General features: G+C 30.0%; 3 protein-coding genes across 4 annotated transcripts in view; 2 read left to right on the forward strand and 1 right to left on the reverse strand.

Annotated features, from left to right (window-relative positions):
* Positions 1-3,144, reverse strand: part of LOC136989895 (ankyrin repeat and SAM domain-containing protein 6-like) — a 34,601-nt gene extending 31,457 nt beyond the window's left edge. Inside the window, 3 exon segments of the mRNA XM_067288192.1 lie at positions 1,251-1,478; positions 1,557-1,636; positions 3,011-3,144. Coding sequence (XP_067144293.1) covers positions 1,251-1,478; positions 1,557-1,636; positions 3,011-3,024 — 322 coding nt within the window. The 5' untranslated portion in view covers positions 3,025-3,144.
* Positions 3,145-3,243: 99 nt separating this feature from the next.
* LOC136989947 (trafficking protein particle complex subunit 2-like protein) lies at positions 3,244-8,109 on the forward strand. The gene is made up of 5 exons (XM_067288255.1): positions 3,244-3,364; positions 7,237-7,409; positions 7,599-7,686; positions 7,782-7,861; positions 7,931-8,109. The coding sequence occupies exons 1-5, from the start codon at positions 3,332-3,334 to the stop codon at positions 7,971-7,973; spliced, it is 417 nt and encodes a 138-aa protein (XP_067144356.1). The 5' UTR covers positions 3,244-3,331; the 3' UTR covers positions 7,974-8,109.
* Positions 8,110-17,141: 9,032 nt separating this feature from the next.
* Positions 17,142-22,855, forward strand: part of Brd7-9 (Bromodomain containing 7/9) — a 38,193-nt gene continuing 32,479 nt past the window's right edge. For both annotated transcript variants that reach the window (XM_067288079.1, XM_067288080.1), the window contains exon 1: positions 17,142-17,487. In XM_067288079.1, coding sequence (XP_067144180.1) covers positions 17,427-17,487 — 61 coding nt within the window. In that variant the 5' untranslated portion in view covers positions 17,142-17,426. The remainder of the gene's footprint in view (positions 17,488-22,855) is intronic.

Here is a 22,855-nt window from a genome sequence, read left to right on the forward strand (position 1 = left end):
TTCGAACTGACGTACAAAAATAATTCCAAAGAATGGAACACAAAATATTTAAATTCAAAAAAAACCGTTCAAAAAATGATGTTAGTGTGTACTAATAACCTAATAAATTGGTATTGTTATGTGTTTGTTAGTTTACATTTATGTATTTTTTGCGCTTTAATTCTAATTTTAATTAGTTGCTCCGTTGTCGGTTTTTTTGAATTTAAATATTTTGTGTTCCATTCTTTGGAATTATTTTTGTATCGTCAGTTCGAACCTGAGGATGATCTATGGAATAGATCGAAAACGTTAGTTTTCTTAATTAAAATTCCCTCAGCAACTTATAAGGTGGTGGTTATTGGAGTATATATATTTTTGCTGAGTACGTTTATGTTCAATATAATAGTTTAGTTTAGAGAAAATGCACTGTACGAAATAGAAAATTTGGTTTTTTTTTTTATAGTTTAAATTCTGCACATTATTTCTTTATTTTATGAATATAACATAAAATAATTCAAATTATTTAAACTTTTCTGAATCTCAAATTTAATCAATATATTGTACTAAAGATTGTGTTAATAAAATACATTATTAATTACTAATAATAAAACTTTAAAGTCTAAAAGTTTCAAACTTTTTTAGTGGTATTAATTGCATATGAATTAATTCTTATAAGCCCACTTACTAGTCGTGTGAATAAACTATCAATTTAAAAAACTCTTCAAATATTCTCTAGACAATTTTTTCAGTGTTACAGGAGTACATGAACTAATCTATATGTAATTAAAGGAGAGGGAGTTTGCCAAAAGTACATCATTGTACATAACAGGGAGAGAGGAGGTCAAAATGGCTCAAAAATTGTACATATAATTAAGGACAACCATTAAAAAAAATGTAATAAAAGTGCTTAAAATTACATAATTTTGTATTATAATTTTGAATTATTCCATTTTAAATTTTTTGAAAATGAATTTATTAAACAAATTTTATTATTTTGAAACGAAAAAGTCTGTTTGTAATTTTCGAATATATAATCTCTATAATCAGGGCTATTTTTCAGCTAGAATGTACTGGTACACCATACTTGTAGATAGCATGAAAAGTATTGGCAACTGATACATAGTATCGGAAATTTCTCAGTAAAAACATATGTTCAGTGACCATATATGCATATTGCAGTAATTTTTTAGAAAAGAGTACTGTCTATAATATATAACAATAAAAATTTAAGCTTATAATTGTAAGTAATTAAAAAATAAAATATAATTTACCAAATTTATTTCTAGTATTAACTTTAGCTTTATGATTTAGAAGAATGTTGATAGTAGAATCAAATCCATAATAAGCAGCATGCATTAATGGTGTCCAGCCATATTCATTTGGAAGATCTACAGATGCACCATGAGAAAGCAATAATTGAAGCATATCATTGTCACCATTTGCTGCAGCATACTGTAAAGCTGTAACTCCTTCATTTCCTTGACTATCAACTAAAATTCCTAAATTTAAATAGATAAATAATTTTAAAAAATTTCCATTAGTTGCGTACAATTTAATAAATTAAAATAATATCCAACCTTCATCAAGTAATTTCTTCACAATACTTAAATTTCCATGTTGGCTTGCAATTAGCAGCCTCTGTATATTATCCATCTCTCTAACCCAAAAAATATCATCAAATATTTAATATATAGTTCAAAACAATTGTAAATTATATAAAACACATAATAAAAATATAAAATTTTAAGCAATAAATCACTGGATTGTCATTTAAATGTAAACATTATGGTACAATTACACTTCTGAATGAGATGGTTGGAACCAGTGGCTTGTTATCCTACGGGTAAAAAAGAGCAATTGCTGGGGCCCGTCAGTGGAGGGCCCAAGCAAATCAATCTTTTATAAGAAAATATTTCTCTCAAAAAATACCCTTGAAGAAAAATGTCCAAAGTCAACACTGTACATGGGCCTCCTAATTCAAATTTGCCTGGGCCCATGCAGCTATAATGCACAACTGGTGGGACCTTATCAGAGCTGTAGATCATACCCATATACTTTGATCACATTAGTTAAGTTACTTGAAATTGAAGTTTGTGTTCATAGTATAAACAAGTAACTTGAATCAAGCAGATATTTAAAATGGCATCAAATGAGTTAGTGCATGCCAGAATCTCAGTAATAACAACTGAAATTGTAAACAAATTATTGATAATCTTGGAAAATTATGGTAATTGGAAAGAGTCAATATGGATGAGAAAGTGGATTAACAGAAGAAATCATCTTGGTGCATCTCAGTTCCTCACTATATACAGTTCTGAAAGTCTCTATTTTCTTACAAACCTCTTCAATATCTGCATTTAGTCCATCATTCATTTCTTTCAACAGTTTCTTCATACTTTCATCTCTCGCATTTCTGTTGTGATATTTCTCTCCTTGAACGTTTCATAAAACATCATACTTTTCATAAATTTACTGATCTTTACTCTTATCATTCATAACTTTTGATGATACGGCAATATCAACCTCACTTTTCATAATCAAAACAAGGCTAGAATAGTTCACACTATTTAAGCTATTATTCAAGGCAGGTAAAAAGTCGAAAGAACCTCAACTGCACTTAAAACTTGAAAGGATATGTCAAGTGAAGTAAATAACAGGTTCACATTGGTCCAGTGGTTTCAAGTAACTTCACTAATGTGAATGAGGCTTTAAGTGCAAAAAAGTGAAAGGAACCTTACCTCTACAGGGGGGTCTATAACCATGAGGGGTGGCCATGATGTGAATCTTTGAATGGGGATTCAGAGTTTACATCATACAAACATTTTATGTTTAATTAATTTTTTAGAAATTTGAGTTTCAAATTCAAATTTCTGAAAAATTAATTATTTAAAAACTTAAAAACATTTAATATTTTTAAAATTAATTATATTTATTTCATCTTTAAAAGAAAATTTTAATTTAAAAAAAAAGTAATTAAAACTGTAATAAAAACACTAATTTAATTAATTTAAGAATTTATATTTATAATTACAGATAGATATTCATTATTATCTCCAATTAGGCCATAATTCAACTAAAAATAAATGAATTAACGTCTTTATTAGAACGAATGAATGGAAAACTTTCAATTACTGAGAACAAAGTGATAGCAGCCATGTGTACGAGTGACGTAACAAAGACAATTTAATAACGAGCGACGCTATTGGTGCGATGGAAAAAATATATCCAATCTCTTATCAGTTAAGAAATATCGCTGATGGAAGAGGTTGCGCACGTGATCGTTGGCGGAGTGAGAGTTCATATGATGGTTTAAAGATATTTATTATGTTTGTGTTGAATTAATCGTTATAACATGGCTGTTGCCGTTGCTGTTATAGGCAAGGAGGTTTGTGTTTTAAACAACATTAATTGTAGGTTAATGTTGAGTCTGAAGTATTCGTTTGCTATACTCGGTCATTAATTTTGATGAATAATACATAAATTATAAGAAATTATGTATTTTTGGGGAAATCCTATGGAATCATTGTCACAGGATTGCATGAAACGATTATAGGCTTTTTTGCATGAAACATTTATTTTATGTTTCTCTGTTCAATGTATTTTCAATTAATTATATCTGGCCATTATTCTCCTTTTCTAATAGAAGTCATTCTTTTTCCCTTATATTTCGTTGAAGAATTATGTGTTTAACCTAAAACACACATCATACAGACATTCAATCATTTCATCATTTCAATGTACTTCATGTGATAATTTTTATTATCTTTAAAATTGTTTTTTAGTTTCACATATATGCAGTATATGTGTTCCTCAAATAAATCTTTAACCAGTTTACTTTGAGCCCACCAATTGCTGAGTGGATAAAACCACTGAACCTCACAAGCTGGTTGGCTATGTGGAGTTTTCTGGGTTTTCTTCGCATTTGTAACATTTAAATAGGGTGTATAAACTTCCCAAAGCCTGATATTTCAGTAATATGCCAAACAACTGCCAGATTAATTTGGGTTACTTTACTGCTATTATTTTTAATAGCGGTAAAGTGGGCCTGATTTAATCCGGCAGTTGTTTGGCATATTACCCGAATGGGCCAGTTTCCCATAAAAGTCCTCCCGGGAGGCATTCCCTCGGCAGATCACCCATGTGTCAAATTGTCATAAATAAATCAAACTTAGTGTATTTTACTGCATTGACACTTCTCTCAGATCTATATGAAGATTGCTTAAATTATGAAAAGTCTCAAAATTTTTATTTGTTAAAAAAAACCAAGTGATAGTTTGATAGATGAACAACTGAGTACTATTGTCTCAGTACTATTTACTTATAGTACTGAGACAGTAGAGTCCCAGAAAGTGTCAACTGAGAAGGTAACAAGTTACCAAAAATGACGAGTTTTTTTGGATAGCAATGATGCTACTCTAAATAATAATGAAATTTTTAGAAAGGTAGTATATGTGCAAATCTGTGTACATATTAATTACATACTGATAGTGACTATTTCTATTTCTAGTTAAATTTTAATTAAAAAAACTATTGACTATTCAGTGGTTACTTTTAAGTTAGTGACATTTGCATGGTGGCATCTTGGAAAAGTTATTTGTTAACATGTGGAATGTATTTATTTTATATATTTTTATTCTAACTCTTTCCATCTTGTGGGCACTAAGAGGGCCTCTTTTGGCAAGCCCATAATGGATTCAGCCAGGTCCACCATGGAGTGGCTGGGTGGTGAGGGGCAAGACTCAACATATCCAGATGGACCACCCCCTGAAAAATTCCCAGGAATTTTTCAACCTGTCCCAAATTCGATTTTGGGTCCCCAGAACAGTAGGCTGCCACCTTGACTGCTTGGCCATCATGCAGAATTTATTAACAAGTGTTGCCAGCAAATAATGATAACTTATTTGATCCTAGTGTTATATTATAGAAATAAAAATTAGATTACATGTATTTTTTTTTTTTTTTTTTTTTTTTGAACAACAAAATCAAGTTTTACTTAATTTCACATGAAATCAGCAAAGGACAGATTTAATGCTTTAATTCTATTCTTTAAGTGAAATTCTATTATAGAAATTACAGTGCATTTTTTAAAATTTATTATTGTGAAGTGCAAGAGATGGTAGAGTTTCAGATATTACAAAGCTTATTCCTGTTGAGTACCTCAATTTCTGTCAGATGATTGGAAACTTGAACTCATTTTCATACAGTACATATCCCACTCTGATTAAATTATCACTTGTTTGGTTTCACAACAAAATAGGTGTAATTACAGCATTACAAAAACAATGAAACAGTCATTTTAATTATTTTTTTATTGCATGTATATTCAAATGGTTGAAACAAATTTCTTGCATGGAATTTTCAAACTTTTAAAATTATGACAAATCAGTCAGAATGGAGATTTTGTAATAAAATAAATAAACCTATGTAGATTATACTAACATGGTATTTTTATTTTCATTGTCATTACTGAAGTAAAATTAATGTGGACAAAAGTTTTGGTACAAACTTAAGATACAAACTTTGGTACAAAGATTAATTATTTCTTCTGTTTCATAGCATAGATGATAATTATTATGAAATCACAAACAGAATGATTATCTTTGAATTTCCAAGAGCATTACTGCCTTGCTTACTTGATATTATTCCTTGAAGTTTTATGATTTTGATATTGATGAGGTGGTTTTAAAGAAAGTGTAATAGAATATGAAAAAAGTTAATTCTGTTGTGCTATGTTCTGCCTTTGAACATTACTTTTCAGTTCAAGAATATCTATCAAACTGTCAGCATATTGATCATAATCATGCTAATAAAAGTTCTATTATTATTTAGGACAAAATTGTAAAAAAATACTGCATTTAATAAGCATTAAATTTAATAAATGTTTGAATTTAGTAGCAGAAAATAGTAATGTTTTCAGTCTATTGGAACTGTATGTATATAATAAAGTAGCATTTCATTACACAAATATTGTGGTACAAATGCAACACACTACTGCTTAAGATTAATACTTGAATAAATAGTGAAATTTACTCTGTTAATTAAGATACATTTTACTATTTTTACTATTATTAGTTTAAGACAACTAAAAATAAATTTATCATCAATTATAGTATTAATCCTTATATAAAGAAAAAATACTGTTTCTTTTACATGCTGACTTAAACAAGCAGTACTGTGTTGAATTCATACTTTATGTACCAAGTTTTTGTCATTTTACTTTTCCAGCTGTTATGTATACGTAACAAGGAAAAGTATTGGAATTGTCCTCTGAGTTTTTTGTAAATCTCCACATTGAGACCCCTAAATCCAAAAAAGTAAAAAAAACAACAAAAAAAATTGTGAGAGTTGTCGTCTATTTTGTTTAATATCTCAGGATTGGATGAAGATTAACAAATGAAATTTGGTACAGTAGCTTGTGTATAAGGTGCATTAATGCTATTAAGTTTTGGTGGTGAAAGGTCAAGGGATGGGAAGATATGGGGGTCATGTCATATTTTGAGTGGTGTCATACTTAAATTAATGAAGATGTTATATGTTATTAGTATTTATAATTTTTTATGAAGCTGATCAGTATCCTCAAAATTAAACTTTTTTCCATTCGATGATGATTAAAAATATTGAAAGTTTTTATGACAAAATCTCGTAATAGATGGCACCACACAAAATTTTAATATATTTTAATTAAAAATATAAAAATTATTTTCTGAATAAAATCTCAAAAGAGTCTGCAAACTTATGCAATTTATTTATGGATTTTTAAGATTATGGTAAGGCCATCAAGGAAGAGAGGCTGGAGATTTTCCCCGAGCCTAGAGAAAACTTATAGATCCATAGCAGTTTCTACCCCTATAAATTAATGTTATTTTTACTAACAAAATCTTTAAGGTTACTTTTTATTAATACAGAAACATTCTACATATTTATTCAAAGAAAAAATGGCAAAAGGGGTCCAGGAGTAGTGTGTGCCCCTTTTGCCATTTGCCATAAAGGCATTCGGCATCCCTGAATACATTTACCTAAATTGTGGAGATCATTAGTTTGGCATATTATTCATTATTTATTATGAAATTTTTTTTGTACATTTTTGAAATATATTTCAAATTTTGTTTAGTTTACGTATTTTAATTACAGTATTGAATAATAATGATTTATTGCTTTAATTATTATTTATTATAAATGAATTTTTGTTAGAAAAGTATGCTTTTGTAGTCATATAACAAACTGAACACAATAAAAGTAATAAAGAATTGTTTTCAGAATTATCCACTGTATGTCAAGACTATTACACCAACCAATGAGTTAAAGTTTCTGTATACAATCCATACTTCTTTAGATGTCATTGAAGAAAAAATATCCACAGCTAATAAGAACACTGGAGATTTAAGAGAATTATATTTGGGTTTGCTATATCCAACAGAAGATTATAGAGTGTAAGGACATTTATTGCATTGAATTCTCTATAAGTAAAAATGAGTAATGAAAGAAAAAAAATATATAATTTTATTATTAATTTATATTTTATTTTTGGGTAAAAATGAATTAAAATTATAATTGAAAATAATAAATTCATAGGAATATTTTTATTTGCTTTTTTTGATTTTCTAATTTACATATTTCAGCTATGGATATGTAACAAATACCAAGATAAAGTTTGTGATCATTATAGAATCATCTCATATTACCTTAAGAGACAATGAGATACGTCAGGTATGTGCGGATTGTTTCAAAAGTTTAAATTTTATAATTCCTTTAACAGTAAATAAAATGATAGCTTTACAAATTATTCGTTTTTACATCTTTAGATGTTTCGTAGGCTTCACAGTGCCTACACAGACATGGTGTGCAATCCTTTTTACATTCCAGGAACTTCTATAACATCTACGTAAGTAAGCTTTTAATTCATCATTGCATTCATAAACTATTACTAAAAATACATTTGTTGTTATTACAGATCATTTGAAAACATTGTCAAAAGTATCATGAATCAAGATTAATTATACTGAATGGATGTATATATGAAATGGTTCAAATTGGCATAAATTAATTTCATAATTTTAAAAACTATTTATTTTTTTTTTTTTGAAAATATACAGTATATTTAATAAAACAATTGAAATGAAATTAAAAATACTTTTTAATTGTGAAAAATTTCATTTTCATATTTCAATATACAAAAAAAAACACCATTTTTTTCAAAATACAGTAGAGAGTCGTTAATCCGAACCCCGGTTATCCGAACAATTTTCAGTCGGACTGTGTTGTGCTGAATCGAACGTTTTTGATACTAGATTTACTTCTAAAGTATAATTTTCATGTTTTTATATTCTTCAATATATTTATTTTGTTTGTACAAAATAAAGAAATAATTTTTAATGATACAATAGCCTCGATTATTATTATAAAAATTTTCGTTAGGCTTAAAATCGACGAAAATTCAACACGAAGCGACACGCAACGGAGAAAAATTTGAACATCAGACAGGTTAATATATTTTTTCGTACATAATCAGTTATCCGAACAAATCACTAATCCAAACAACCCCAGTCCCCAATTGATTTGGATTAATGACTCTCTACTGTAATATGTACATAACCAAAGATTGCTCTGGAAAATTTTACCATTTCACAAACATTTCACCATTTCAAATTTTACCATTTCATTAAACACAAACAGCTCCTTGTCCGAATAATAGGGCCATCTTTTCAAGCTTTTCCAAAAATTGGAATTCTGATTGGCATTTGAGCTAGATGTTGTAGATTTCAACCTTTGGCATTTTAGTTTAGATTTTTCTATGTTTAACGTTATTCTTTTACTGCATCATTGACATTATTATTTCTCTTGTTTATCTTTATGTGATGTCGTTTCCTGTCTACCAAAAACAAGCCTCTGTAGATTTATTCTTACATTGTTAAATAAATTTTCTTCATATTTATTTTCAGATATGGTGGTATTATGACATTTGAAGTATAACAAACATGAGCACATGAGGAAATTGTCCATAATATTAACAATTAAAAAAATAAAACGCTGCAACTATTCTAACTTATTTTCATATCACTTGTCTTTTTCATCCATGTGCAGTGATATGAATCTTATTTGCTTGTGAGGATATAGTATGTAAAATGTGTGAAAATAAATGTGAAGAAATAAAAGTTTTATTTACAATGTAAAAGAGTTAAATTTACAGTGGCTTGTTTTTGCTAAACAAGAAATGACATCACAATTTTTAATCTCATTTTAAAAGCTTTGAACATGATGATTAATAATAGTAATAATAATGCTTATGATGCAGTAAAATAATAATGCTACACGTAAACAAAACTAAACTAAACTAAACTAAAACTAAAATTCCAAAGGTTCAAACCTACTAGCTCCAAGCATCTTATTCACTCAGCTATTGCTGCTCTGGGATATGAAACTTCCAAAGACTAAATTTTCAAAAGCCTAGTTTTTGGAAACATAAGTGAGTCCTATTATCTGGACAAGGAGCTGCTTGTTTTTATGTGCCCACCAAGTTTTATTCAAATTGGAGACCCAAACATCTGGCCCTCCCCTTGTTAGCAACAGGAATCATTTTTGAATAATTTTTTTAATGAATGATTTTGAATAACACATTTGATCACAATGTTTGAATAGTATTTCAAAGCTTCTGTCTTGTCAAAATTTTCTTGTCAAAAGTCTACTGATAAAAGATCAAAGTGAAAAAAGTCATCACAAAAAACCTGCAGATTTTCTGACAGTTGCTAAAAAGAAGTCCAATCTGAAAATGCTGGGTGGCATTGCACAAAACTACCTTCAGTTCACAATGTCACTTCCTACTTTTCTGCTTGAACTTGCCGTGTGACATCATGAAATCACTAAGTGTATGCTGCACAGGGCTCCCATTGTACAGAAGCTCAACATTTTGCTGTTTTTACTGAAGGTGATTTGTGATTCAATTTTACGCTGAATGTCGAAACAAGCTAACTGGGGTTTTTATCACCACTTGCAGTCAATGGTATTATATTTTTATTGCCTTTTTAATAAAAATATTGCCAAGTACTATGCAGGGGTTGCACTGCATAACAAATGTATTATGTACAGTATATTCAAATCTTTATTAATACTCAAGCAAAAACCTCAAACTTCAATAACACAAACTATCCAAACTGCTTTATTGGAATTACTGTTTTTTTTTTATAAACTTAAATAATATAGCTTTATAGTAAATTAATCCCATGAATTTTTGGACATTAAGATCATCCATCATAAAGGGAATCAATTATGAAAGATGACAACTTCATTCTTAGAATAAAAAGTCAGTTTAAGATGAATTTACATTTTTATTTTGCAATAATGACTATTCAAAATAAAATGTAATTCCATTTTAAAATGATAACGTATATTTATCTTAACAAATTATCATGATTAGTATTGCAAAAATTGATAATATTTTGTATATATTATTATGGAATGACTAAACAAGATGTCTGCTCTCATAATTTTTGGTAAATTTGGGTTTCTTTTGAATTAAATTTATCATTCAAAAGCTGCAGATTTGGAATAAGATGATGATAAATTAAATGTAAATAATTAGTGTCACAGTTTTAACTTTAAAATTTGCATATTCAAATAGTTTTTTCTTGATTGAAAAATTATTCTTCATTACTTCTTTAGTTTACATTAAAAAGGTAATGAGGAATAATTATGGAATAGTTTTATTAAAAATTGTGCTATAGCAAAATACTCTAAAAATATGGTACATATTACTGTTTATTATGTAACCTGTTAAATGACTATGGAAAAATTGTTTTTTGGGCTAATAAGTTATATTAATTGCAGTTTGCTGCACTAGCACTATTAGCGGTACTTAGATATTATAGTGATGTAATCAATCAAGAAAACATTATTGTTATGAAAATGAAGAGTAAGCTCAAAAAACTTTTTACCTATTACCTATCACAATAATTTGAAGCAGAAAATAATACATTAGAGTATCTTTAGATCTGACTTGATCATGGAATGAATTTTAATAAAACTATATTGGTTTTGCAGCATATGATGATGAAAAATAAATGAAAAAAATTAGTATGACTGAGCCTATTTAAAACTTATAAATTATAGTATTTTTTCTGTTATGTTTAACTTATTTTAACAAATACAAACTATAATGTAAATTTGGCATGTTAAATGAAATAGCAAAATTATTTTTTAGCTATTTAAGGTTAAATTTAATTAAACTAGAGCAAAATTAAATATTTAAAGAAACAAGTATCACTATCTTGCAATTCTTTACAACAGTCTTTCCCATCTTTTTTGGTTAGGGACAGTAGCTTATAATAATTATTCTAATGATCAAAAATCTGTGTATTCCAAACTCTTTTCCTTTATAATAATCTAACAATTTCTGTAAATGTCTGTCTTTTTAATCCGAATAAAAAATAATTTAGGTAGACTATCACACAGCCATTAGGTTAGGTACTTCTTTTATTATACTGTATTTCCATATGCATTTCGGGCTTACTTAATTTCTAAGCCCTTCTTCAGTGCAATTCTACAAAAAACATTAAACTATAGTTACTCATTTAACAATTTTTGTGTGTGTAGATTATATTTATGACACAAAAAATCTTATTTATACCTGACAAGGGGCTCACCGCTTTATTTATTTATTTTTTAATATTGTCTTTCTTAACTTTAAAGAATTTGGTGTATATTCTTCCCTTAAGAAACATCTAAAATAATTTGTCATGTTCTAATATTTCTACTCTCTTCGTAAGAGTCGCTAACCTGTTTTCCTTATCCGATAATCTAACAAGCTTTCTATTGTTATACAGTATTATGTAATAAGTTATTTTATTTAAATAACAACAATAATCTTAAAAACATCTACATCTATTGCATTTTTTTCAATTCTAATTTTTAAGTTTTCTGCAGATATTTTTCTTCATAAACAAGTACCAGATCATGAATTACACAGAGGAAACAATGCTTTACAAAATTCAGTTACAACAGTTTCTCTAGTTAGTGCTTTAATTGGCAATGCCTTTTTAGGAGTGTATTTTTGGCTTATAAATTTGATATAACTAAGCTTGAAACCAATTTAAAATGGCTTTTGATTAACCATTTTAGAATGTACGCATGATGCATTTGCATGAGAGTATATGGTTATATACTGTATAAACAGGAAATGCTTCAAAATAAATAAAAGTATTTTGATTAGGAAGGATTTTAAAAATTGTAACATTAAAGTTTAATTTTTTACTTGAATATTTTATTTTTTTGTGGGTTAATCTAATGAATATATTTCATAAACAAAATGAATTTACTTGTATTAGAAACAGATATATTTATACTACCAGTTGTTCAACACCATATTAAACTTATTATTAAATGTTTTGTTTGTTATTAATGTATGAAGCTAAGCACATTTTTCAACAGAAATGTATTTTATTAGTACAAAATTGTGATTAAATGTAGTTTTTAAAGGAAATTTACAAGCATTAAATATTTTTGAATTCATAATTAAAATTATTAAACTTATTCTTAAATAAATGTTTTTATTTTGGTAGATAGATATAAATATTTAGAATTTTACGATAGGACTTTCAATTAAATACAAATTTTATGTATTGGAATTATCTTGAAAGATTTGAAATTGCACATCCTGATTTAATACAATGCATGATATCAGTACATTGATAGCTGAATGGATGCAGGAAGAATAGAATAGATTTTTATCTTTACAATCTAATTGGTTCCTAGAAAATTGTCCACAGTATTTCTCATAATCTAATTCAACATTATATATAAATATTATATTTCTGGAAATAGCTTTAAAACTATGGAATAAAAAACAATGTAGTTAAAGCTAATAAAAAAATGTATTTCATACAGTTTTTATAATAAAGTATCAGTTATAAAATTGAATGGGCATTCATAAAGCAGGATTTACTATAATGTATTTTTATCAAAAAATCCTGTTTTGATTATCTTGCAAAACTTTTCTCTTGTTCAATAGTTCTTACTACAGGTTTCTCCTGCTATCTGAAAATAGAGTATTCCTGTGAAACCTTCATAGAATGAAATGGTGTAAAGTGAAAAAGCAATTTGTGGGAAAATTTTTGAGCATTTCAGACTCAAAATTAACTTACAAAAGCATACTGAATAATATACTAAACCTGAAATAATACTAACAGCAAAAGTAGGAATGATATGATAAATACATAACATATAAATGTAAGTACAATGTAGTTACTAAAAATACACCAAAAGTAATGTCCAGCAAGTAACCTTTAATTAAGCTATGAAACTGCCTTTGTTTCAGAAACCATCCATGACTCTTTAAATTCCACTTTTGCAATAACTTAACTAAACAAACTAAACATATTCATTGCTTAGATGGTTAGATATAGCCAAAATGATAAGGAAGTTAGTCTACTGCTCCTGAGAAACCCAGTTCCAGTTGGATTATAAATTTTCATGAGTGAGTTGCTTGATTTATGAGCCTTATCTTTCATCTTTTTAGTGGCCCTCCCTTCATAGGCCTGGCTAAACTTGTGATGATATGCACTGTACCCTTTGGTAACAATGTGCTCAGCAGAAGTGTTCCATTGTGAACTTCAATATTTATTTTGTTGCTTTATATGTTAAACATGTAATTAATAAAATAATGTAACGTTCGGGGGCATTGATAGAGAATATAAGTTATGTAATTTTTGGGGTTAGTGTGTGAGACAGGGTTACTGAGTGTTACAGGGGTGTGAGATAATAATTGAAAAATATAAAATTAATGTTACATAATTTATGGATGATCCCATATACAAAAGTAGGTCTATTTCTATCATATTTTAAATGATGTGACAAATATGCTTGCGGGCCAGATTTGAACACCACTGATTTAAATTATGAAAATATAATTATAAACAACATAAACACTGTATAAAAGTGAAGCTATTTTGAATGTGGAAAGTCTGCTTTAAACTTTTTTAAAAATAGAATTCGTAATTTAATTGCCATTTTCTGATTCCTAAAAACAACGCATTATTAAATCTAAATCTAAAAGTATTATTGATTGCATTTTATATCAGATTTCATTGATTATTTTATGAAATTCGATAGTTATTATAGACAGATTATATGACATAATGCCATTCAATTGAAAAATAAAAGATATCCTGAGATATCAGATGAAAATGTCAACTAATACCAGGTATGTTATGTTACCAATATATAGAGCCAATAACTTTGTGTTAATGAAGTTTATTAGAAGCAGATGTCCTTTACGTCAGCTTCAGATCCAAGTTGCAAAGCGAATTTGATCCGAATTTAATATTTAAATTAGGCTAAACAAATCATAACAGTGCTTCTTGTGAAATTCAATTTTACATATTGTAAGACACCCAAGGCACCAGCCTGCCCTTCTGAGGGACAGATTCAAGTTTGGGCCAGAAACCTCAGAAATTTTTCAGGGGTGATCTGTTCCGGATATGTCAGGTCCTTTTTCTTTCCTGGGATCTGGCTAAATCCATAATAGGCTTGGAAGGAATGTGTGGCTTTATTAAGCCTTGTTATTTATTTTTCTTTTCTTTATTTTCCTTATACCATCTTCCTGTGGTAAAACTGTACTTTCGGCTTCTGTTTACCTAACCACACTGTAGTTAGTTGACCCATGTGGTCTGAACTGTAATAAAACAAAAAGGGATGACACCCGATCGGTCGAGGGGTTACTGGCAGAGGAGGGAGGGAGATTTGAACAGAACAAAGGGGCATACATTTTCAGGGAGAGAGGAAAGCAGGACAGAGGATATGTGAGGACGAGTACGTAAAGAAGACAATTAAGACCTGATCCCTGCAACGTGGATGCGATCAAAGAAGTCCAACCCCTGCGTAATGTGAAGGACGTCAGGAGTTTCCTTGGGATGGTGGGATTTTTCCGCAACTTTATCCCCAACTTTGCCGAGATTGCTCTTCCTCTTACATATCTGACTAAAAAAAAAAGTGAGGTTCCTATGGGACGACCAGTGCCAATCAAGTTTCGGAAAATTTAAAGAACTATTATCTAAACTCCCTATACTATCTCATCCCGACTTTAAAATACCTTTTTTCATGCACTCGGACGCTTCAGATGTCTGGGCTGGTGCAGTCTTAAAACAGGAAAGGAGAGGGAAACTCATTCCCATTGGCTACTTTAGTAGGAAGTTCCGTGGGCCCGAATTAAAATGTTCTACTATCGAAAAAGAATGCTACTCAATAACCTTAGCCCTCCGCCACTTTAAACATCTTATTCTAGGTCAGAAAGTTACTGTGCTTTCCGACCACAAACCTTTAACCTTTGTAAAAAATATGAAAAACCACAATAACCGCCTCATGAGATGGGCTGTAGAATTATCTAATTTTGATTTAGTCATTATGCATGTTCAAGGGAAGGGTAACCCAGTTGCTGATTTATTGTCTCGACCACATGGTAGTAGAGAAGAAGCCTCCTCAAATGGCAACGTCATTAGTGCATCAGTGAAGAGTTGTGGAAAAAGGTAAAGAAGTCCCAGATTGGGGACAGAAAATTCGGTCCAATGAGAAATCATTTAATTAAGTCCCCACCCTCTTACAATGATTATCCGAGTAGTGGCATACTTCCTGAGTATCAAATAGATGGTGATGTATTAGTCCACGCAGTGCCGTAACTAGGCATCTGCAACAGGTGCATCCGCACAGGGCCCACTTGGACCGGGGCCAAAAATGCATGTATTTGTTTTATTAAATTCCCAAACCTAATTAGTTAAGGGGCCTAAATGCAAATTCTTGCACAGGGTACAGGAATGGCTAGTTACAGCACTGAGTCCACGTATGACCGGTGCAGTTTGGAATACGTCAATGGAAGCGTGTTTGTGTAGGGGAAACAACAATTAATGATGTAATTAAAGCATTCCACGAATCACCATTAGCTGGACACTACGGCAAAGAAAAACATGTGACCTGATCATCTGTTACTACTACTTTGAGAAGATGCAAAAACTCGTCGATAGATTCGTGAAGTTTTGCAAAGTTTGCCAACAACATAACTTACATCAAGGAAGAGCCCCCTTTCAAGAAACGGAAGTAGCTAATTATCCGTTTCAAAAAGTGTCAATCGATGTAATTGGCCCTTTAAATCCGGGACCGACGTATCCGGATGCACCACCCCCGAAAAATTCCTGGGGATTTTTCGACCCGTCCGGATTCGATCCCGGGTCCCCCAGGGCGGCAGGCTGCGAACCTTGACCGCTCGGCCATCCGGCCGCTGCCCGCAGGGTGGAAAGAGTTTTAAAAACTTTAGTAAGATAATTCTTTTATGCATGTCTATTTGCCGAATAAATCTGTACAAAGCGAATGTACGATTTCTCTGATAATTTAGAATGGAGTGATGGTATAAGACAATGCGACAAATGGGAGATCTGCCGAGAGGGAGGTGCGTCTCAATAAGGGTGCGACTATGCAGACGCGAATTTACAGCGAGCGATTTAGTTCTCGCAAAGGAAAACCATGCACAAGCGAGAAGCGAGAAATAACGCTGGCGAGAGCGAATTTCTGGTTCTCGCACATATCTGACAGGTTTTGTTATTTATCGCGTCTCGCCTCTTCTCGCTCGCTCGGAAAATTCGCTCACTCGCGTCTGCATAGTCGCACCCTAAGACTTGCGTGAGAAAATGGCCCCTATTATGAAGAAAATGCGGAAAATCCATGTTAGCCCATTGATGAAGCGCTATCCCGCGACAATGACCAATATTTAATAGTTTCATCCACTCAGTTACTGGTGTGCTTCTGATAATTTACATTAAAATGAATTCTCATAAAATATTTTTGGGATATTAATGCGTTCGAAGTTTTTTAATTAAACAATTAAGATTTAGAGCGCGTCTTTCTAATGTTTGAATAACTAAACAATGTTAATTCAATTTTTTAAAGTATCAGAAAGTTAAATCATATGTGCATTGTCTACTTCTAATCCATTTCCGAAAACTTTACAAATTGATAAAATTTAAATAATTGTTTAGATATTTTTCACAAAAATATAAACTTATCACATTAGGAAATATATATTATTTAAATAATATTTAAACCGAATAATTTTCCGCTAAATTCTTAACATTTCTCCAACGAAAATTTTCAAAAATAAAAAACCAGTTGGGTTGGCAACGTCCGTAAACAAAACACTTTATCTTTTGGCACTATCGGGCATGTCTAAAAGAAAATCGTAGGTTTTAGGTTAAACAAAATTTTTATTGGTAATAATTAAGTCTCTTTTATTTATAATATTACCAATTATCATTATAAAGGAACAAATATAATATCGAACATGAATATTTTTAATAAAATTCGTTAGTGTCGTCATCTAGCGTTAATTCCCCGAATTTGACAGGGGGGAAAAAAAAAGACAAAGAAAGGATTCGGGATTTCCATTTCTGTCTTTTTTACTGTAAATTTAAAAAATGGGAAGTAAAAAACACAAGAAACATCACAGATCGGAGAAAAAAGAAGCCATATACGAAGGTATGTTGATATTTATTTATATATCGATGTATTTGGCGGCAGTTATTGGTTTTGAACTGTTATTAAGCAGCGAGCGGCACTTTTCAAAAGTAAAATAACCACTAAAGGCGAAATTATAAGCGTTCACAGGTTTATAGTAACTACGAATTTCAATAATATCTGTTACATCTGAGGAATTGCTTAGTTCAAAGTTCATTAAATAAAGGTTACATCATGATTATCTGGTATAAATGTATTTATAAAATGATTATTTGTGCGCTGTTATCATCCTACAGACATGATTATGTTATTGGTAATTAACAGGGGTCATCATACATGTGTAGTGGATATGAGAACATTTGGATGCATAGAAACTGACAGCTTATTTACATTTGTGGATTTTACGCAGTGGCGTGTCGTCCTGCGGGCAAAAAAGGGCGATTGCCCGAGGCCTCCGCAAAAGGGGGGGTCTCGAACTGATCTTTTATAAGAAGATATTCCCCCCGAAGAAAAGTGAAGTCGACGCCGTGTTTGGAATCCTGACTCAAAATTGCCTGGGTCCTGTGTAGATATAATTGGTGGCGTGCAGTCCGTGGAAGCGCCGCTTCCCTTGTATTTTCTAAAATATAAATACATATTGCGCGATCATTTTCATAAACAAGTTCTTATATCTTTGTTTCGTATCAATGTATCTATTTTAGAATTAAAGTAAATAAATTGTTTATTTTTGTCATTTCGAGTATTTGTTTATAATTTTTATGGAAATGCGGCTTCCCTGTCATCAAATGTCACTGCATGCCACTGGCTATAATGCACTGCTGATTTTACCTTACTCTCTTTATTTTATATTTTAATTAAAAATAGTCTTCTAATGGTTTCTTGAAGTGTTGAGATTCTGTATTTGTTAGTAGTTCAAGATTCTAAAAATTAAAATTTTAAAGCAGAGAGTGATTTTGGTTTTATCTTCGAGAATTCATTGTTTGTCGTCAAGTAAATTAGAAAATATTTGGTGTATATCATAATGTAAACTGTTTTTTCTTATTTAATAGTCAAATGTATCTAAATGCTAGATTATTTTCATGCTAAAATTAAGCTAATTTTTAATAAATTATAATATTTGCTTGGAATGTAGGAAGTTATGATACCATTTTTGCTAAGTTTAATAATTTTGAAGCTTAAAATTATTTGAAAATGTTTAGAAGTAAAGATTAAGCCAGAGGAATTCAAACCTATAATTCTGTGTAATTTGCCTTACTATCCTACCTGGAACTTCCTTCAGTTTTTGCTTTCAGACTACTTTTATTATAACTGTACATGTTTATTGTCACCATGCCAACTGGGATTTCTATGTCTGGATCTCCATAGCTCTTGGCTAATTTTTAAACTTATTTTGGTGTGACAGACTTATACATATATATACTGGATGATCATAATTAAAGTACCCATATTCATTGCTGTCTGGAGGGATATTTAGCAGTTCAAATGCAACTAAATTTGGTATGGTGACATTTCTGTAGAAAAGGGGATAGTACCAAAACTCACCACTGTGGCATTTTTGGCACTGTATGCAACTAACATTTGTATAATACATTTATGCTTCATAGAAACCTGAGCAATGCTGGAAATGCTCAATGTGGTCTCCTTTCTGATGTAAAACCTGACTGCAATGAACAGTGTATTTGATGGTTGACTTTAATTGATCTTCTATGATGTTTCTCACATGTAGTGTGATACTGCCTTTCAAGACTGCCAAATTTGCAACATATCCTTGATAAACCACACATTTTAATGTCTCCACAAATAAAACTGTTATTTATTGCTTGCAGTGCCAAAAGTAACATAGTGGTGAGTTTTGATGATAACTTTTTTTTGTGGAAATGTCTTTTGCATGTCTTGAAATGCTATCATACCAAATTTAGTTGCATTTGGACTGCTAAATAGCTCTAAAGAACTATTTAGCAGTCCAATTGAATGGGAGTACTTTAATTACACTCACCCAGTATATATACTGTATATATGTGTATATAAAAACGTACAATAATAATTTTGAGGTATTGTTTATTGTATGTTATCATTTAATGTTAACTGTATAAAATTATTATTATTTGGTTTTTTCTGCAGCGGAATACTGTGCACCGATATGGATGAACAGTACTCATGTTAAAAAACTGGATGCCCAACTAAATAATACCCTATGTATCAATAAGCCATTGTCACATCACATCTGTAACAGTATCCACTCAACCCCGGATACACACCCTGATTTACACACATCCTCTCCACTGAGTTGGACCCACCATGTGGCAAAGGGGAGTGGTAGAAAAAGACATAAGGCACAATACATCACCTGTTACAGTAATCTGTATATATATGTCGTAATATTATCACGTACATATATTATCAATATCGTATATATATATATATATATATATATTAATCTTATTTATTAAGATTAATTTTTAAGATAAAGAATTGTATATATTTATATATATTAAGAATGCCCACTAGGGGGTGTCCCAGGCTACTAGTATATCATAACAGACACTCTTAAATCTACTCCTATTCATTGGTTACCTGTTTTGAGCCATATCCCTCCATCTGTACTCCGAACGGATAGTGCTCTGCTCAGGGAATATGGGAAAATACTGTCCAGTCCACAACTTCCGATTCATCAGGATATTGATAACCCCTCTCTTGAGCTAAACCCTTGCATTCCAATAATTTCAACCTTACTGAATTTTGGAAAAGGCTTTGGGCTGATGTCTCTCCGGTGGATAGTCAACAACTTCCTTGTATCACAAAGCGACTACCTGGATTTGAATTATTCAGAAATCTTTGGAATGTGTTAAATAGAATTCAGACCAAACATGGGTTATGTAGGGACAGTCTTTTTAGGTGGGGAAACGTCGCATTCCCACTGTGATTGTGGTGCTGAAAGACAGACTATACATCATATCTTGGAAGATTGTCCAATAAGATCTTTTCCAGGACAACAGAGTGACTTCCTGATTGTGACTGAAAGTGTTCTAAACTATATTTCTAACTTATACCTTCCTATTATATACATTTCTAACTTAGATTTACATTTATGATTTGTGGTCTTTTTTCTGCTTTCTGTTCTTTTTACTAATTAGATGTGTAGCCATATGCTAAATAAATAAATGTATAAAATTAAACAAAATATTTCAATATACACGTATTAATATTGAAAATTCTGAACACAAGATCTTGAATGAAATATTAATCACACATCAAAAAATAATTGCTGAAAGTTAGCTTTTTTTAATCAAAACTGTTTTAATTATGTCACCATCATAAGCTACTGTCTAAATTTGACACCTGTTCTGAATTTCAACATCATTTTGTTCTGTTGTGGGATGGAACAGGTGTTAGATACAAAAGGTAACTGCTGATGGAAAGACTACTTCTCTGACTATATATCAACTTATGAGAATTTGTAATTTAGGAGGCTTATTTTGGATGTATTTGAATCATTAGTTATCATGCTAGAATCAGGTAACATTTTAGAATATACATTTTTTTTTTAATTTAGTCAATTTATTTTTCTTATATGCTATAACATTTTAACATTATATTTAAATATTTTTGTTTTCAATTACTATTAATAATTTTCAAAATTGATTTTATTAGCAAGATCTTTAATCTTATGTGGATTTAAGTTTTAGAAGAATGATGTGAAGAATTAGATCATAAAATATGTGGTTTATTTGCTTTTTTAAACAATTCTGATATTGATAATGAAAATAAACTTTAAATTTGAGAGAATTATAATATATAAAAAAAAAACAAAATTTTACTGTTTTTTACATATTATAATGATATCAATGTTATGAATGGTTTTAATATTGATGACTTTGGTGATGTCCCAATAAATGATGAATTATTAATAAAGCTATTCCAATTCTAATGATAAATTTAATAAATTGTTATCATGAGTGATATTAAAAATATTTTCTTTAAGCTATTTAGAACAGTGATGAGCAACTTGCGACCTATAGGCTATATGCAATTTGGCATCGTAATTCTATTTTCTTGTTTTCTGTAACTCTGTTTAAACCGATATGTGACAAAGAACATTCATACTAGACTAGTAAAAAGGTTAGAATAAACTATATATTACTCGTTTGCATATCATTAGTGTAAATATTTTAGTACCTAGTCTACTGGTGGTTATGGATTATGTTGCTACTCAGTAGGTTTAAAGCCTGAAACTCCATAAGATATTGTGATAAAAATTAAGTATAAATTATGTAAAAACAATTTGTACTTGATTGCCTCTTATTCTTGTTTTAATTATTAGGAATAAGCATAAGATTGCTTAAGAGAATGAATCAAACAGGATCCCTGTATATCTATCTTCATTGTGTCTTTCTGTGTGATTCATTCTCTCAAGCAATCTTATGCTTACTCCTAAAGAAAAAATTTCTTCAATAAGAAATATTGTAATTTTATAGTATAAAAATTCTAATTGAATTAAAAAGAGTAATTTTTAATTTTGATTATTTTAAGTTAATATAGGCAATAAAGACTTATGGTCATAAACATTACGTTGTTTAATAATTAGTTTATCTTAAATAATTATATTTAATCAGAAATATATATTAAATTTACATGTACATCTCTCTTGATTTTTCTCCAATATTTGTTTTTTTCTATAACATTGAGTTTTTAATAAAATTGAAGACAAAGTCTGCCCAAAAGGGACTACCATTTATTTTCTTTGTGTTCCAGACAATACACATTCTTGGCGACTGATTTCTTTGTAGGCTACTTGTTGCCAGAAGTTAAAAAGTCCTTTTAAAAAACACAAAATATATCCAATTAAAATTACAAGTAATTTCTAAAAAAAGGAACTGGTGACATACAGACGTCTTGCTTGCATCCATCTATACCTTCGTTGGGGTGTTACTGCTTTTATCTACTATTATTATGTCTTCAGTTTTATTAAATAATAATCTTCATTGGACGAAAATTTACATTAAGAGTTTTTATCAACATTAGCATATCAACAGAAAGTATTTTCATGCACACTTGTCTTCTGGTTTTGTTATCTTAACAGAAACAGTTGATTGAGTAATTTAGCATCATGGTCAAAGAAACTAATAGGTTATTAATTAGTATAGTATTGTTTACTAATGGATAAAGTATTCTTTTAGAAACAATATCAGTGATATCTGGAAGTGATGACATAAAGTATAGCTGAACAACCAGTATTTGGTTAGCCACATAGAAACACATCTAAGGGAAAATACACACAATTTAGAGAAATATGTTTTCATTTATTGATATGAATGTATAAAGCATAAAATAATTCTCATTTAATAAAGCTTTTAGTTTTTCTAAAATTAAATTTTATAGATTGTCTTTA

The sequence above is a fragment of the Centruroides vittatus genome, unplaced genomic scaffold (genome assembly GCF_030686945.1).
Source record: "Centruroides vittatus isolate TY-2023 unplaced genomic scaffold, ASM3068694v2 scaffold_769, whole genome shotgun sequence".
In the NCBI taxonomy this organism is placed as follows: Eukaryota; Metazoa; Arthropoda; class Arachnida; order Scorpiones; family Buthidae; genus Centruroides; species Centruroides vittatus.

Coding starts and splice junctions, on each gene's coding strand:
- LOC136989947 (XM_067288255.1), top strand. CDS start 3,332: ATGGCTGTTGCCGTTGCTGTTATAGGCAAGGAG. Junction 3,365..7,236: donor TTGCTGTTATAGGCAAGGAG/GTTTGTGTTTTA, acceptor AATTGTTTTCAG/AATTATCCACTGTATGTCAA. Junction 7,410..7,598: donor CCAACAGAAGATTATAGAGT/GTAAGGACATTT, acceptor TACATATTTCAG/CTATGGATATGTAACAAATA.